The 16,358-nt window shown below is 40.2% G+C and overlaps 1 protein-coding gene and 1 non-coding gene across 12 annotated transcripts in view; both read right to left on the bottom strand.

Moving 5' to 3' along the window:
* CCSER2 (coiled-coil serine rich protein 2) overlaps positions 1–16,358 on the bottom strand; it is a 215,282-nt gene that overhangs the window by 12,081 nt on the left and 186,843 nt on the right. Inside the window, exons 10-11 of one of the 11 annotated variants that reach the window (XM_059662018.1) lie at positions 7,290–7,374; positions 638–677 (exon numbers count right to left, since the gene is read on the bottom strand). The exons of 8 other annotated variants lie outside the window; for them this stretch is intronic. In XM_059662018.1, coding sequence (XP_059518001.1) covers positions 638–677; positions 7,290–7,374 — 125 coding nt within the window. Of the gene's footprint in view, positions 1–637; positions 678–3,851; positions 3,878–7,289; positions 7,375–16,358 lie in introns of those variants that run through there. 2 more of the 11 variants (XM_059662020.1, XM_059662019.1) reach the window with 2 other exon arrangements.
* LOC132215056 (small nucleolar RNA SNORD121A) lies at positions 6,854–6,932 on the bottom strand. Its single transcript, XR_009448421.1, has one exon. It is a non-coding gene; the product is annotated as a small nucleolar RNA SNORD121A (small nucleolar RNA).

The following is a 16,358-nucleotide window of genomic DNA, read 5'->3' as shown; positions in this document are numbered from 1 at the left end:
AAAAACTCAGTGGGCATATTCAATACCAACATTCAGGTGTTGAATAATGCCCTATTTCTTCCTTAGCTGATCTATACTACACAGGATAATTCTCAAACTCAAGCCACACTGCGGAGCAGTATTTCTGGGGAAAAGTGGTTTCAAGTGAGCCACTTGAAAAAATACACTGCACACAAGGAAAGGTAAATTAGCACTCATCACTAAGAAGAACTTCATCTTCACCGTTTCATACTCGTTCCAAGATTGTTAGCATTACCATAAGGAACAATACTCATACTAGTTTCCGTAAACATTCTAAAGTCACCAATAATAATAAAATGGCAGCTAGACACATCAAGTCCTGATAAGAGTAAAAAGATGTCTAAGTCTGCAAGGCAGAAAGCAGGACATGTTCTCAAGTGTCATAATGTTATAACAGAAAACAGGAATTGCTTAACATTCTTTTCTTGGTACATACACGTATATTATTAATATTAAATACATTTTAAAGGTTTAAAGAAAGATGGCAATGGTGCCATCTGTAACATGCCTATAATTTCATGCAGGCTCTGACGTGCATCATGCAAACTGGGGGGAAAACAAACACACAAGAATGACAATGAGGACGGTGGTAGGAGAATCTGAAATTGTACTGTACCACGCTTTGTCAGAGAAGTAATGGACTAACTTCTCAACTCCTTGCCAAAGGCGTAATGGGAGAGCAGAGACAAGAAAGAGACAGGACAATGGTGTCAGAGAGCACATACACCCCGAGGAACTGCCAGGGCTGGGTAGCAGCCAACAGTACCTGCCCTGCCTTTGTTTTTTTCTAGGCATCCTTAACGTGTTTGTATGAAATGAAAACATTTTAATAGATTTATACTTTCTTGATCAAGTGTTATATTTTCTTGCAAGTTAACACAAATCAATATTCATATCCACAGAACAGTGTCTATAAAAGTTCTCATATTTAAAAGGAATCACTTGGAGAATATTTCCAAATAAATTTTCAAAAGAATTCTGACACAATTTAATATTCATACTTCAAAGATCTAAAAAGGTTTAGCTACATGTAATCCTTTACAAAGAAAATAGAAATTATTTTTAATAATTTCAGTCTTCCACATTATAAACTGAACACAACTCAATATTTGTTGGTTTACTTGTATGACTGTTGCTACATTAGACTGAGAAAAGCATAATCTGACCTTCGTGTATGTCTTAAATATAATGTCCTAAATGGTAAGTGAGGCGCCACACATCACTGCAGAGATGGAGACACGACCGAGTCCCTGGTCTAACTATAGTCCCACCTTGTTTACAGGTTCAGGTACCTGTGATCAGCCATGGTCCGAAAACATTAAATGGAAAATTCCAGGAATAAACAATTCGTACGTTTTTAGCTACGTGCTGTTCCGAGTGGTCTGATGAAATCTCACTCTGGAGACCCACGGGATGTAAACCACCCTAGGTCCACACACATCCACGCTGTGTGTGCCACCTGCCATAGTAACTGAGGAGCCCTGCTGTTTCAGACCCATGTGGCACAGCACCACAGAGCTCATGCTCAAGTCACCCTCACTTTACTTAAAAATACCCCAAAGCACAAGATAGTGATGCTGGCAATTCGAATACGCCAAAGAGAACCATAGAGTGTATCCTCTTTAAGTTGAAAAGGTGTGTGTGTATAGGAAGGAAAATAGTGTATACATAAGGGTTCGGCACTATCTACGGTTTCCGGCGTCCACTGGAAGTTTCTAAATGTATCCCCTGAAGATGAGGGAGACCACTGCAGAGTAAATGAATTCCACTCTAGAATCCACACAACCCACTCACAGCCTCCAGGCTTCTTGGAAACCAGGAATGCTCTTGTTTCCTTATAGCTCAGAATGGTGCCTCGACTATCAGAGAGCTTAGAAGAGATACCTGATTTATAAACATAAATTATAAACAAACAAATTCTAAAATAAATTCATTGGCTCTTCCAAGTTGATCAGTTAACTGCTTCAGTGTACAGATGATATGTAGAACTGTGCACCTGAAACTGTATAATTTTGTTAACCAGTATTATTCCAATAAATTCAATAAAAAATTAAAAATTAAAAAATCCCCCCCCCCAAAAAAAACTATCAGTGAATAATAGTGACTTAAGTAAGCATTTACTACATAGGCACAATCAGTATAAGATGCTTATTTTCATATCTCTGAGACACAGGACCATCCGTATCTAGTTTTGGAATGCAAAGTAGTTCAGAAAATAGCACAGTTCCCTGGTCTGACCAATATGCACGGTCCGTTTACCCAGAGCGGGATGTGCAGGCACCAGCACAGCACGCACAGCGCGCCCCACGGTCTGCTGAGCAGCTGTTACCAGGCGTGCACAGAGAACGGCAGCCGCTGTGTTTCTCATAATTGCAAGGTGTCGAGACAGAAACGAACTCATGCCTAAGCTTAGAGGACAGCCTCCTGGAACATGAATTTTATGCACATTTCTAATCAATTAACCAATACTAAACAGCACTTGAATTAGCTACAAAAATGAACAAAGAACGATATTCTATAGTAACTGCACTTCAAAGAAGTAGCTTACTGTAAAATGCAATTGTTCCGTTTTTACTGAGATACCCTAGATTCCATTTCACTGGAAAATATTTTATTTTTATGAAAAGTCACTCCTAAAGCTAACTTCTCACGAAAGCACGAAAACGGATGCACTTCTCAGATGTGAAGCTAGTCACGTGGTGAAGCCACGCTGACTGAGCCATGGAAACGCCCACCGTAAACAACACACCCATGTCTCTAGAAAGGCGAGCCTTTAATGAACGTCCTCTGGAAACCCACTGAAGTACAGAGATGCCGACACTGACTTACATGCAAGAATGGCCTGCATTGCAATAGTATCTCTATTAATAGGGAAAAATGGGGACAATGCCAATGCCCAACAACAGGAAACTATTAAATAAATTAGAGTATATCCACATGATAATATAATGTCATGAAGCCATTAAAATGTTTTCAAGAAATATTAACTATGTAAGAAATGTTCACATAATGACACTATGTGAGAAAAAACAAAACAAAAGTTGAGAAGAAAGTATGAGTGTAGATGTCCTGAGAGAAAGTACTACTTGGAGAATATTTTATCTGAATGGTAACTGTCTGCACATGTGCGGAGTGTTGCCCGCACAGTTCCATTCAGGGAATACACACTGGGCTGTAATGAAGTGCTGCTTTTCAAAAAGGGAGTGAGCCCTGCCTGCAGGTTATAAGGGAAGGAGGAGGATATTAGACAATATAATCACCATTGTTCATGGTGTTCTGGTGAATACAGTTAGTTATTATTATAATATAAATTTAGAAATCAGGCAGCATTACAAAAATCTGCTGGGCTATTAAGACATAAACATGATGTATGTGATTTTTGGTGTTTCAAAACATTTTTTTTCTTCCCATCTCAGTTATGGCACATATAAGCTACAAGTAGATAAGATTTCTAAATTCATTCAAGCAAGGTGTTAAACAGAAAACTTCAGAAGTCATATTAGGCATGTTAAAAAGTTGGTGTTACTTCAAAATAAATTTTTTGAATAAGTTATGTATTCCTAAAAGCATATACTCTAGCAAGAAATGCTATTTGAGATTACCACTGAGGCTTTTTACTTGCCAAAAGGAATGATTTTTGTTAACTACCACTGTGCGGTAGGTTAGCTGTTGTTTCTGATTTCAGACAGCTGGAAATTAGAGCGGCTGGGCCAATGCCAGCCAAGTCGATCTGGACAAAAGCTGAGGTGCTTCAGGAGACAGGAGGACGCCACAGGGAGATGCTTTTTGCTGGCCCAGAGGAAGCTCTCATTGGAGACTGGAGGTCAAACATCCTCACTTTGAGACTAGTGACACACTGGAGAAAAGAAATATGTCAAAATGTCTCGAGAAAGAAAAAAAAATACTCGAAGACTAGGGCTTCCCTTTTATCTCAATTTTTCCAGAATTATTCTTAAGTTCGGCCAAGGGCATCCCTGGCCAGGGCAGCTTCCTGGAGTGACTAGAGCTACACACTCCCTGTCAACATGAGTTGTTCACTTTGCATATGGCGACCAGGCTATCTTTTTATGCTGGAAGATCTACTATTTGTTTGCTTATTTATTTTTGAAGTCTCATCCTAGGGCGTGCTTATCGAGAAGGGGTGGGAGGGAGCGAGAGAGAGAAAGAGAAATACATTGATGTGAGAGAGAAACATCAATCATTTGCCCTCCAGACTGGGGATTGAACTGCAACCCAGGTAACCCAGGTATGCGCCCTGACCAGGAGTCAAACTGGCAACCTTTCGGTGCACAGGACAACACTCCACCAACTGAGCCACTCTGGCAAGGGAAAGTCTACTGTTGCTCTACATTAAAAAGAGCCAAAACAGATTGCCTGATGACTAATAATCAACCCTACCTGGCTTCTACATTTAGAATTAAAGGCAGTTCACTTGCCGAAACCGGTTTGGCTCAGTGGATACAGCGTCGGCCTGCGGACTGAAAGGTCCCAGGTTCGATTCCGGTCAAGGGCATGTACCTGGGTTGCAGGCATATCCCCAGTAGGAGATGTGCAGGAGGCAGCTGATCGATGTTTCTCTCTCATCGATGTTTCTAACTCTCTATCTCTCTCCCTTCCTCTCTGTAAAAAATCAATAAAATATATTTAAAAAAAAACAAAAAACTTTAAAAAAAAAAAAGGCAGTTCACTTAAGTTGATGTTCAAGAGAGCATCAGAAAGAATGTATTAATGAAACATTATAATGTAGGCAAACTCACTCAACTACCTATCATCCCTTATAGAACTATCCAAAAAAAAACCCCCAAAAAACAAAACCAGCACTAGGAATCCCATATTAACTAAATGTGGAGACAAATATTATTTCACTGAATGTTTAGTGTAGGAAAAGGAAATATTTGAAAAAACACTGGATTTGCTTCCATAATTCCATACCCTTTTCTTTCTCTATATTTTATCATTAAAAAATAAAAATGATTTTATTGTTTAATTGCTTCAGCTGTTCTCAGGGTAAACTCAAAACTGTGTACTAGGCTAGAGCCTATTTCTCCTCGAAAGGATCATTTCTAGCTCAGCTCTCGGAAAGTTAAGAACAAGTCTAGTGGTCACTTTCCACGAGCGTCCAGGGCCAGTTCTCGCAGCTGCGCAGGCCGGGAAAGATTCCCGTGCACAGGTACCGTCTCCTAGGTGGCTCACACAGCCACACTCGGACAACCTACACTTTCTTTTACTAACTTGGAGCTACAAAGGAGGTTTGTTCTAGAAAAGCTAGAAAGACAGGTTTTGATAGCGGTGTTGCATGACAGTGCTCCTTCATAGCTGGAAATGAAAATGACAACTCTACACCCGATAGGAAAGGAGGGAGAAGCATTTGCAAATGGAGGGACAAGAAAATTGTAAAGCTATACAGATAAGAAACTAGTGACATGGATGTTTCCGAAAAACATATTTTTTAAAAAAATCTAAAATATTTTCAATACAGAATAATTAAACCTCAAATTTCACTCCCATATTGCAGCTACTGAGGGAAGGAGAACGGGAGAAGCATGGTGGGAGAAGGGAACAAGGCTAAACGCAGCCTTCAGTAAATTCAGTCACGTGTTAACCTGAGGTCACCCTGTCACCCATGCTGTTTACTGGCTACAAGCCCAAAATGCAGTCTCACTTGTAACTGCACTTGAAATTCAGAGTAGTTCGCTAGCAAGTTAGAATAATTCCTTATGAGAAAAAAATCTTTAAATAGAGGAGAAAAGAAAGCAACTTACTTGAAGATACGAGAGGCAAAAAAGGAGGGTTTACAAAGATGGTAAGAGATGTAAAAGGAAGAGGAGGAAGAAAAATTCCTCTTTTTGCTGCATCCACTAAACAAATTCACTTGCTACTAAATACTTGATATAAAAGCCTATACAAACTCTCTATTCTATTTATATTTAAAACAAACAGCCGCCAAAACCGGTTTGGCTCAGTGGATAGAGCGTCGGCCTGCGGACTGAAAGGTCCCAGGTTCGATTCCGGTCAAGGGCATGTACCTGGGTTGCGGGCATATCCCCAGTAGGAGATGTGCAAGAGGCAGCTGATCGATGTTTCTCTCTCATCGATGTTTCTAACTCTCTATCTCTCTCCCTTCCTCTCTGTAAAAAATCAATAAAATATATATTTTTCAAAAAAAAAAACAAACAGCCAAAAAAATAAACTTCAACACTGTCTCAAATTCATGTTGATTCCTAATAATTTTGATTAATTAAAAAATAAATTTTTATTTTAATAAATCACATTTTTAATTGCTTAAAATTGCTCCCTTTTGGCCCTTCAATACATCACATAGATAAAGGTAATTTATGAAAAAATTGATATGAATCACAAATTAGGGTAAATCTGTGGAGAAGGCATGAAAGTGACTGACAATATTTATATCTCTTTTTCATTAACATTAGCTTTTTTGGGTGACTTTTCAAAAAAGATAAAATATAACCAACTTACCAGACGTTCTTAAGTACATAATGTGAAATAATACACAATGTCTTGGAAAGCAGATTTAATGTAAACAAATCTTTTTAAGTCACATTAGAAATGTTAGTAAACCATGCACATTCAAAAGCCATTTCCTTTGTACTGTAAGCAGCTGATAAATTAAAAGGACATATTAATTGTTAAAAACCACCCTTGAAAACTGATTTACAAGATTTTTCTTTTAGAAGACAGTGAAAAGTAATCAAAGCCTTTTGATTAGGAAATGTTTAAAGAAATGTGCAAAGAAATGTGCAATGGTCTGGTATGCCTGTTCCCTAAACAGTATGCATCTGTTCATTATACCACTGCTAATAGCATAATTTCCCCCCAGAAAACTCAGTCATTGAATTCCACATGGAATCATCAGACATGTGCTTGGAAGTGAACACACTGTTGTGATAGTGTACATCGTAAACATAACTAGGTCAAAACAATTTTGATTCACATATATCCAGGCCATGAAAAAGCACAATGCACTAGAGACAGGTGAAGGTTGGCAGGATTAGGGCCACTGGCAATAGGTGTTAACAGCTTTAGAATAAAAAGGAGTCCATAGCTTTCTGCAGGCTCTAAGTAGAAGTCTATTTACATGCAGTGGAAGGACAAGGACCATAATCGAGAGGAGAGCCCAGGAAGTGCTGGCTTAGCACATGCCTGCAGGTCACTGAGCAGGAGGGGCGGTGCTGGGGAGGGACAGAGCATGCAGAAGGGAAATACCAGGAGGAAGACGGAGCGGGGAGGAGTGAGAGACACAGACTCACTCTGTCTGCGGTGCGGTGGCACAGTCCGTGGGGTCCCCTGGAAGGAGCCCTGCCAAGGAGAGAAGGAGGGAGCAGAATACCCACCCTGTGTAGAGAGAGACGGGGTAGGGAGGTATAATAAAAAAGGGAACTGAAAAATAGAGAAACCAGTCATACTTAAAAAAAAAACACAATAGTGTTTATGAGAAGACAGATTTCATTTTTTAATATAGGCAGCTCAAATTACTAAAAAACACACAATTCCAAACTGATTTGTTTTTCATATGTTTTAAGAAAAAAAATATTTTCTTCTAATATTTGTATTTAATACACAAAAAATAAAATATTCTTTCTGACACACATTACATTTATCTTCATATATCTATTTTTAAAGTAGCATATCCCAGTTTTGCAAGCAATGAAAGCATTTAAAGGGGAGATAAACTGTAGGTGTTAAACAGAGACAAAACATCAATTATCAATCAGGCAATAAAAAAATTACCTCACAAAAATTTGTACTTCTTTTTAAGCCATAGGTTTTCAGAGGATTAGCAGATAAAGACCATTAGCTAAAGACAGCAGAACCAACGCAGCATTAAGAAGATTGAGGATGCCGTGAGAGTCACTACATCAAGAACTTGACATGCAGGCCAGTGACACACGCATGCTGTTTAATCTGAGTGACCCGTGGTTTCTTAGTTTTACTTATTTTAATAGAGATTGTCAAAAGTAGAATACATCTGAATGTCATTTAGTTAAATTTCTTAACTGAGTCTTCACAAAAGAATTTGTTCAATGTCTCACAAATAGAGCTGATAGGGGCAGAAACAGAATGTTGGGGAACCAGCTAGAACTGTAAGGAATAGTAATCATGCCCTGTTAACCGTGACTGTTCTGTTCTGAGTCTAGCCTGGCTGGCAGCCCCAATCCGGACCTGGGAGCTCACCTGGAAGTGCAGCCCGGCCCCATTTTGGAGCTGCCAGGCCTCATGGGAAGATGAACAACTCTGCCGCAGGAACCAGACCGCCAGCCTGGGAGAGCTGCTCTCCCAGAATGCGGGCATGACTGGAGTAAGTGCTCGTATATGACTGAACTCTGTCTCTGCTTAATTGGCTTGAGAGTGACAGGCAGCATGGACCCATCGATTGGCTATAGACCCAGATGGGTCTCATGTCTTCCTCTCCTAGCTTCCTCCCTGACTGAAGCATAGCAATAAATAAAACTATTGAAACATTATCACCAAGGAAAATGAGCCTATAAATCATACCCAGTTCAATTTGCAAAAGAAAGTATGCATAATGTTTCAGACCAATTAATCTGTCATAGAAATAACGTTATTAGAAGATTACTAACGTAGTTTACTGGTGTTTACACATTTCAAGAACATTGATCCAAATAACAATTTGTTTGCCCCTCTGTATCAGTAACATTCCTGGCTCAGTTCAGTATAATCAGATACTTTCAATTTCAGAGCGATCCTACATTGCTCGCTATAACATAAGTGATCCACTATTTTTAAAAAAGACCCATTTTCTATGTTGATGAAGGAAAAAAAAACAGCTATAAGTTACTAAATAGAATTGATGACCTGTAAAATATCCTAGTAAATAAATATCCAGTTTTTAAAAATTATTACTTTCTTCATAAATTACCCATAGATGTTTCTGAAAATAGCTTAGAAAATATTTAATAGGGTGATGACCCCAGGCACACTCTGTGGACACCAATTCCAGCATGACGGCAGGGCTGAATCTGGGAATGGCTGAAGGCATTTCCCCAAACCTGAAAAGGGATTATTGCTTGGCTGCTAGACAGCTAAAAGGCATCTTAATCTACATGTTATTGCCTCCTACTGACCAAACACCTGAACAGCCCTAGGCTAATTCCCCCATTCTGACAATGGACTCTGTACAAGTGTATATCTCTGCCTCCCCTCAGGACAATTTGTGTTAATAAGAAGCATGGGGTCCTGGGATGAAGAGACCTTAGACCTTAGACCTTACCAGGGGTGGGCAAACTTTTTGACTCGAGGGCCACAATGGGTTCTTACACTGGACCGGAGGGCCAGAACAAAAGCATGGATGGAGTGTTTGTGTGAACTAATATAAATTCAAAGTAAACATCATTACATAAAAGGGTACGGTCTTTTTTTTTTTTTTTTACTTTTATTCATTTCAAACAGGCCAGATCCGGCCATCGGGAGGTAGTTTGCCCACGGCTGCCTTAGACCTAAAACCTTAGATCAGGGGTCCTCAAACTTTTTAAACAGGGGGCCAGTTCACTGTCCCTCAGAAAGTTGGAGGGCCGGACTATAGTTTAAAAAAAAAATCTAAACAAATTCCTATGCACACTGCACATATCTTATTTTGAAGTAAAAAAACAAAACAGGAACAAATACAATATTTGTATTTGCATGTGGCCTGCGGGCCGTAGTTTGAGGACCCCTGCCTTAGATCCTAGATCCAGTTTCCTTTAAACTAGGCTCCTCTGACCCCTAAATGCCTTTCAAAATTATGCTTCATCTCCGGACTCTTTATTAATCTACGCACAGCCTTCTCCAGATTCCTGAACCCTTCTTGATGCTGTGACAAGAACCCCGGCAACTCTCCATAGATATTACCTGATAAAACTCTATTCTGCTGTTTCATAAATGTTTTGGTTCAAAAGCTTTAGACAAAACTAGTCCTCAACCTTCCCAATGAGTTTCATCAGGGCCAACTTCTACCCACAACACTGGGTGGAGGCACTTGCAGGCAGGGGTTTTGTACATAAGCTAACCCAGCAGTCAAAGTCCTCACAGAAACAGGTTCTCTCTGGAGCCTGCAGAAACAGAGCTCGCTGGGCCCAGGCACAGGGCTGTCCTGGGTCTTCCCTAAACCCTCCAATCTCGAGAAAGCCAGCGCTCCTCTGAGAGCCTCGGTTCTTCATTTGTAAGATCAGGCTTGGGATGTGCTGTAGAGTGAATATTTGTGCCTCCTAAAATTTCACATGTTGAAACCTATTCCCCCAGTGTGATGGTTTGAAGGTGAGGCCTTTGGGAAATGATCAGGTGATAGGGGCGGAGCCCACCGACATGGGATCCACGCTCTGATAATAGAAGAAACCCCAAGAGCTCCCTGTCGAAGAACCAGGACGTGGGCCTCACTAGACACTGAGCTGCTGGTGCTCTGACCGTAGGCGCCCAGCCTCCAGAACTGCCAGAAAGAACTTCTCTCTCTCATTTATCAGCCGCCAGTCCATGGCGTTCTGTGACAGCGGCCTGAACAGACTAAGGCAGAATGGCTCCTTCTAAAAAACTTTAGTTCTTATAATTCAGTTATTCAAATATCTGTCCCTATTTTCACTTGTCCAGAATCATTGCTATCCTTTCACTTTATAACTCTCTTTATAGGACATTTAAAACAATCCACTTTAGACTTAGTTGTTCCTCTTAACACAATATCTATGCTAAACGTTCCCCTCCTCTGCCCAACAGCCCCAGCCCCCAGCAGACTCTAAATAACTGTGCAAATTTAAATGAAATTAAAATAAGTTACTATATTTATCTAGAGATGAAGCTGTAAAATCCATCAGGCCTGGACACAAACTGCAAGCAGTAAAGAATCTTTAAAAAAAACCCAAAAAACATGACAATCCATCTTCACTCCCCCAAGACCAACAAGTCAGGATCTCTGAGAGAGGCCAGAGCATAAAAAGGAGAGAGACAACTTGGTGAACTAAGCAGCTCTGCCTGCTACTGCCAATGGGCGCCCATTCATTAAGCTGACTGAACAGTGCCATCTGAGTTTATGCCTGAAAAGCAAAGAATGTTATTCATTTTATTTCTACCACTTAAAATGACTTCTTCCACTTCCCTACACTTCAAACCCATTTTCAAAAACCTTTCCCTGTCCTACTTACAGTAACCATCACTCTAGTTTATACACACCCATGTTTCTTGGCAGATGCTTGTCTCAGGGCATTTTTCTCCATCTGTTCATTATATTGATATAAATATTTTTATTATTCTTCTAGTACACATAACTACCCTTAGAATAATGGCTTTGTTACTTTTCTTAGTGTGAACTATAGCTTCTTGATAAGTGACTCACAGAGTAGAAACAACATACGGTGATTAAAATTTCATAGAAGAGGGACTGCAGTACCAGCACGGGATGAAACAGATACACTTTTTCTCCTGCCAAGTATAGTGAACAACCCTGGATGTTACATATAGAACAAACATACAACTCTGAAGGGTGATGCTAAGAAGACAGACCAGTCAGGGACCTTTAAATCTGAGGAAAAACATGGTAGATAATTCCTGGGTTTTCTTTTGGCCTAGTGTATCCTGGATTAGGTGACGGAGAAGCCAGCACCCAGAAATGCCAATGGGCACAAACAAAAGCAAAAGCAAAAAGGTCTCCAGTAAAACCTGCACCCTTCCAAGGTGCTGCTAGGAAAGAGGTAGCCTAGTAATTCACACATTTGCACACACCATGGACTTAGCCCGGCCCCGTTCATCTGGCTTTAACACTGCCTTTCATGGATCTTAAGGAATGTATAGGAAATGTTTAAAATACTTATATGGGGGAGAGGAAGGGACTTAAAGGAAAGTAAGGTTTCCATACTTAGTAGACTACGTAAATATAAATACATTATTAAAATAAAATAAAACAGAACAAATGGAGACCAGCCTTAAAAATTATCTGAGCAGCCAAAACCGGTTTGGCTCAGTAGATAGAGCGTCGGCCTGCGGACTGAAAGGTCCCAGGTTCGATTCCGGTCAAGAGCATGTACCTGGGTTGCAGGCACATTCCCAGTGGGAGATGTGCAGGAGGCAGCTGATTGATGTTTCTAACTCTCTATCTCTCTCCCTTCCTCTCTGTAAAAAAATCAATAAAATATATATTTTTTAAAAAATTATCTGAGCAGACAAAACCAGTTTAGTGTTATAAACAAAGTTTAATTTTGATTATTTTGCAAGATTAGCTAGACCTGGGTCATTTCTTGCCTATACCTCTGGAAATCATAACTAAAATTTGAACTATCTCTCAAGGTTGATATGAGGTAACCACTGAAAATTCTAATATAACTAATCACTGTGGAGAATAAACAGCCACTGTTTTCTCACTATATAAGCTGCTTTATAACAATACTAGAGGCCCGGTGCACCTTCTTGCAGTCCGGGACCCCTCGCTCCTTACTGCCCACCTGCTCGCTGCTCCTTACCACTCAGCTCACTGATCCTTACCACTCAGCTCGCTGCTTCTAACCGCTCAGCTCACTGCTTCTTAGCGCTGCTGTGGAGGCGGGAGAGGCTCCCGCCACTGCCACTGTGCTCCCCAGCCATGAGCCTGGCTTCTGGCTGTGCGGTGCTCCCCCTGTGGGAACGCACTGACCACCAGAGGCAGCTCCTGCTGAGTGTCTGCCCCCTTGTGGTCAGTGCATGTCATAGCAACTGGATGTTCTGCCGTTCGGTCGATTTGCATATTAGCCTTTTATTATATAGGATACCTCTGAACTTCATTCCATGTTTTGGTTTGAATGCTCCCAGGTTGCAAATTGTCTTTTTGATGTTAGCATTATCAACTTTTACTAATACTATTTTGGGGATTCATTGGTGTTATTACTGTTCTTTATGAACCTTTGACACTATACCTAGACCAACTATAACATTTCCATAAAAAAGATACACTTGAAACACTAAGTGTAAATCAAAATGCAATTTTAAAAGAGATATAAGTAACATACAGAAAGGCAAAAAAAAGAGAAAAAAAACAAAGAAGGAAACAAAAATAAATAAAATGGTAGACCAAAGCCCTAACATCAATAACTACATTAAATATAAAGGATGTATAGACATCAATTAACACATTGTTTGCGGGTAGTCTTTATCGCGCGCTAACAGGTGGCGCGGGCCATTTTTGCTAATTTTTTGCACAAATGGCAACGTTCAGTAAAATTACGATAACTTTAGTTTACGTATTTATACGTTACCCGCATTCTACCGCTAGTCTATAAAAAATGTATTAATATGTGTCCCGCGCTCTACTACACTGGTAGAATGTATAAATACGTAAAACGTGTAAACACGTTTCCCGCATACAATGTATTAAAAGGCAGATTGGGCCTGGCTGGTGTGGCTCAGTGGTTGAGTGTCAACCTATAAACCAGGAGGTTCAATTCCTAGTAGGGGGATGTACCCAGGGTGTGGGTTCGATCCCCAGTGGGAAGCATGCAGGAGGCAGCCAATCAATGATTCTCTCTCATCATTGATGTTTCTATCTCTCTCTCCCTCTCCCTTTCTCTCTGAAATCAATAAAAATATATATATTTTAAAAGGCAGATTAGCAGAGTGAATGAAAAAAATCATGATCTAATTACATGCATGGTCAATGAAATTCACCTTATATATAACAATTTAGGTATTTTAAAATCAAACATAAAAAAGATATACCATGCAATAAAAATCAAAAGAAAGCAAAAGTGGCTATATTAATATCAAATAAAGGATTCAGAGCAATTTAGCAGATACAAAGAGGAACCTTATAAAATGATAAAAGGACCAATATACCAAGCAGACATAGCAATCCTAAATGTGTATGCACCAAACTAAAGAACTATACATGAAACAAAACTGATAGAATTAGGAGAAATTCCATAAAAATATAGTTAGTGAGTCTAGCAACCCTTCTCTCAATAATTGATAAAACTAAACAATAAAATCAGCAATGATGTAAAACTCAAGCACACCATCAACAATCTGAATCTAATCAACATTTATAGAATACTCCATCCAACAATAGCAAACGATCATATTCTTTCCAAGAGTTCACAGAACATTGACCAAAAAACAGATCATAGTCTAGGCCACAAAACAAATAACAACAAACATAAAAGAATTGGGATTATACTGAATTGAAATTATCCTAATCAAATTAGAAATCAGTAACAGAAAAATTTCCCCAAAACTTGGATACTAAACAACATAAAAAAGATAAGTATCACATGATCTCACTCCTATGTGGAATCTAATGAACCAAATAAACTGATGATCAAAGAGAGACCCAGAGACAGAGGAGCATGAATAGACTGTTGAACCTCAGAGGGAAGGCAGGGGAGGGAGGGTGGGAAGAGATCAACTAATGAACTTGTATGCATATATGCATAACCCATGGACACAGACAGTGAGGTGGTGAGGGCCTGGGGGGAGGGGGGGTGCCAGAGTGGCTGGAAGAGGTTAATGGGGGAAACAGGGGGACCTATGTAATACTTTCAACAATAAAGATTTAACAATAAAATACTTAACATTTCATTTTATCTCCAAGATAAAATTTTAAAACTATAGGGATGTTCTATGGGTTATCACAATGGAATGCTGACATCTCTACCACAGAGCATATACCCAGATAGCTGGGTTTTAGGAAAGTCAGTTGTCATCATGACCTCTCACTGGACCAAGCCTGAGTCCTCCTTCGCGGGCTCAGATCCTTCCTCCTGTTTCCTGCACCCTTCTCACCTCTTGCTGCCACTCAAAGGCAGGCAACTAAGACATTACCTACAAGTCAGAAAGCCTGCTTCTGGCCTCAGACTGCTGTGTCCAAGTTGCACAATTTACTTATTGGTCCCCGTTTCTTCCATGCAGGAAGAGAGTGAGAGTGACACCATTCTCGGCCCACTGGAGGTTTCTGGAAGCATCTTGAGGCCTGGGCCTGTGTGCACCCTTGTCATCTTACACTCTCAGATTACGACAGTGCCCAGAATAGAGTGGGTGCACAAATATCCGTAAGTAAGTGGATATCTGCTTTTCTTCCTTTCCCTGTTCTAATACCTTATTTCATCCTCCTATTCCTATTGGTTCTTGAATTTAAAAATTTATTTGCAGCAATTAGGCGATACCAAAATTCTTAGGAAAAAATTTATGAAAACTTACGCTGGGTCCAACACATTCACATTCCATTGCTCTGCTGCTGTCAGTGGCCCTCCACGCTCCCTCTTCCGAAAGGCTCTGCCTGTAATGTCTATTTTTTCCTATTTCTTTCCACATCCTAAACAGCCATTCCCAAGTATTACAGGGAGTAGCTTTCTCCTCCACCATCCTCTGCCTTCCCTTGCAGCCAGATTTCTTCCTCCTATTCCAGGAAATGGTTACATGTGCCTCACAAATCTCTGAGACACATTCTATAACCCTCCACTAACTAGGAGAGTGTCAAGAAGGGCATTTAAATGTCCCAAGATATTGCAGGGAATGGTGAAGAACAAGTACTCAGATCATTACTTTCAATCTTCCCAAAGGCTTAGCCAGAGTTAAAAAGACAAACAAAACCTACACTAAACTTGTGAAATATTTTTAACATAACATGCTTTGATTCCCAAAATCGCCACCTGACCAACTAGATGTTGCCAAAGAGTCCCACTGAATCTCTCCATTCCCGTAATCAACGTCTTGTTTAAATATGTTGGGTTCTTGCTAAAAAAGAATCAAGTGTAACTTTTAAAAGAAAAAATAAAATCTTTGTTATTATAGTAAATGGTTTCCAAAATAAGTTAAACTAGAATTCGTGCACTAATGGGGTCCCTCAGCCTGGCCTGCAGGATTGGGCCAAAACCAGCTCTCCGACATCCCCCAAGGGGTCCCGGATTGTGTGAGGGCACAGGCCAGGCTGAGGGTCCCCACCAGTGCACAACTGGGGTTGGGGAGGGATGTGAGAGGTTGACCAGCTGGGGAGGGACCGCAGGAGGGATCAAGGGTGTGTCCAGTACATCTCACTCAGTCCCGATCTGCCGGACCCCAGCAACAAGCTAACCTACCAGTCGGAGCATTTGCTCCTTGGTGGTCAGTGCACATCATAGCGAATGGTTGACCAGTTGACTCTGCCCCCTGGTGGTCAGTGCACGTCATAGCGAGCAGTTAAGTGGCCTTAGCATATCATTAGCATATTATGCTTTGACTGGTTGAACGGATGACTGGACGACTGGACACTTAACATATTAGGCTTTTATTATATAGGATGAATCCATCAAAGTCCAAAGAACATAAAAATCAGGGAATAAACTCAATATTTAATATTAATATTTAATAGTTAACATTAAAGTGATTAAATAAAT

Source organism: Myotis daubentonii, chromosome 13, assembly GCF_963259705.1.
Source record: "Myotis daubentonii chromosome 13, mMyoDau2.1, whole genome shotgun sequence".
Lineage (NCBI taxonomy): Eukaryota > Metazoa > Chordata > Mammalia > Chiroptera > Vespertilionidae > Myotis > Myotis daubentonii.
Note: the sequence above shows the minus strand (reverse complement) of the source record. Positions and strands in the feature narration are given on the sequence as shown.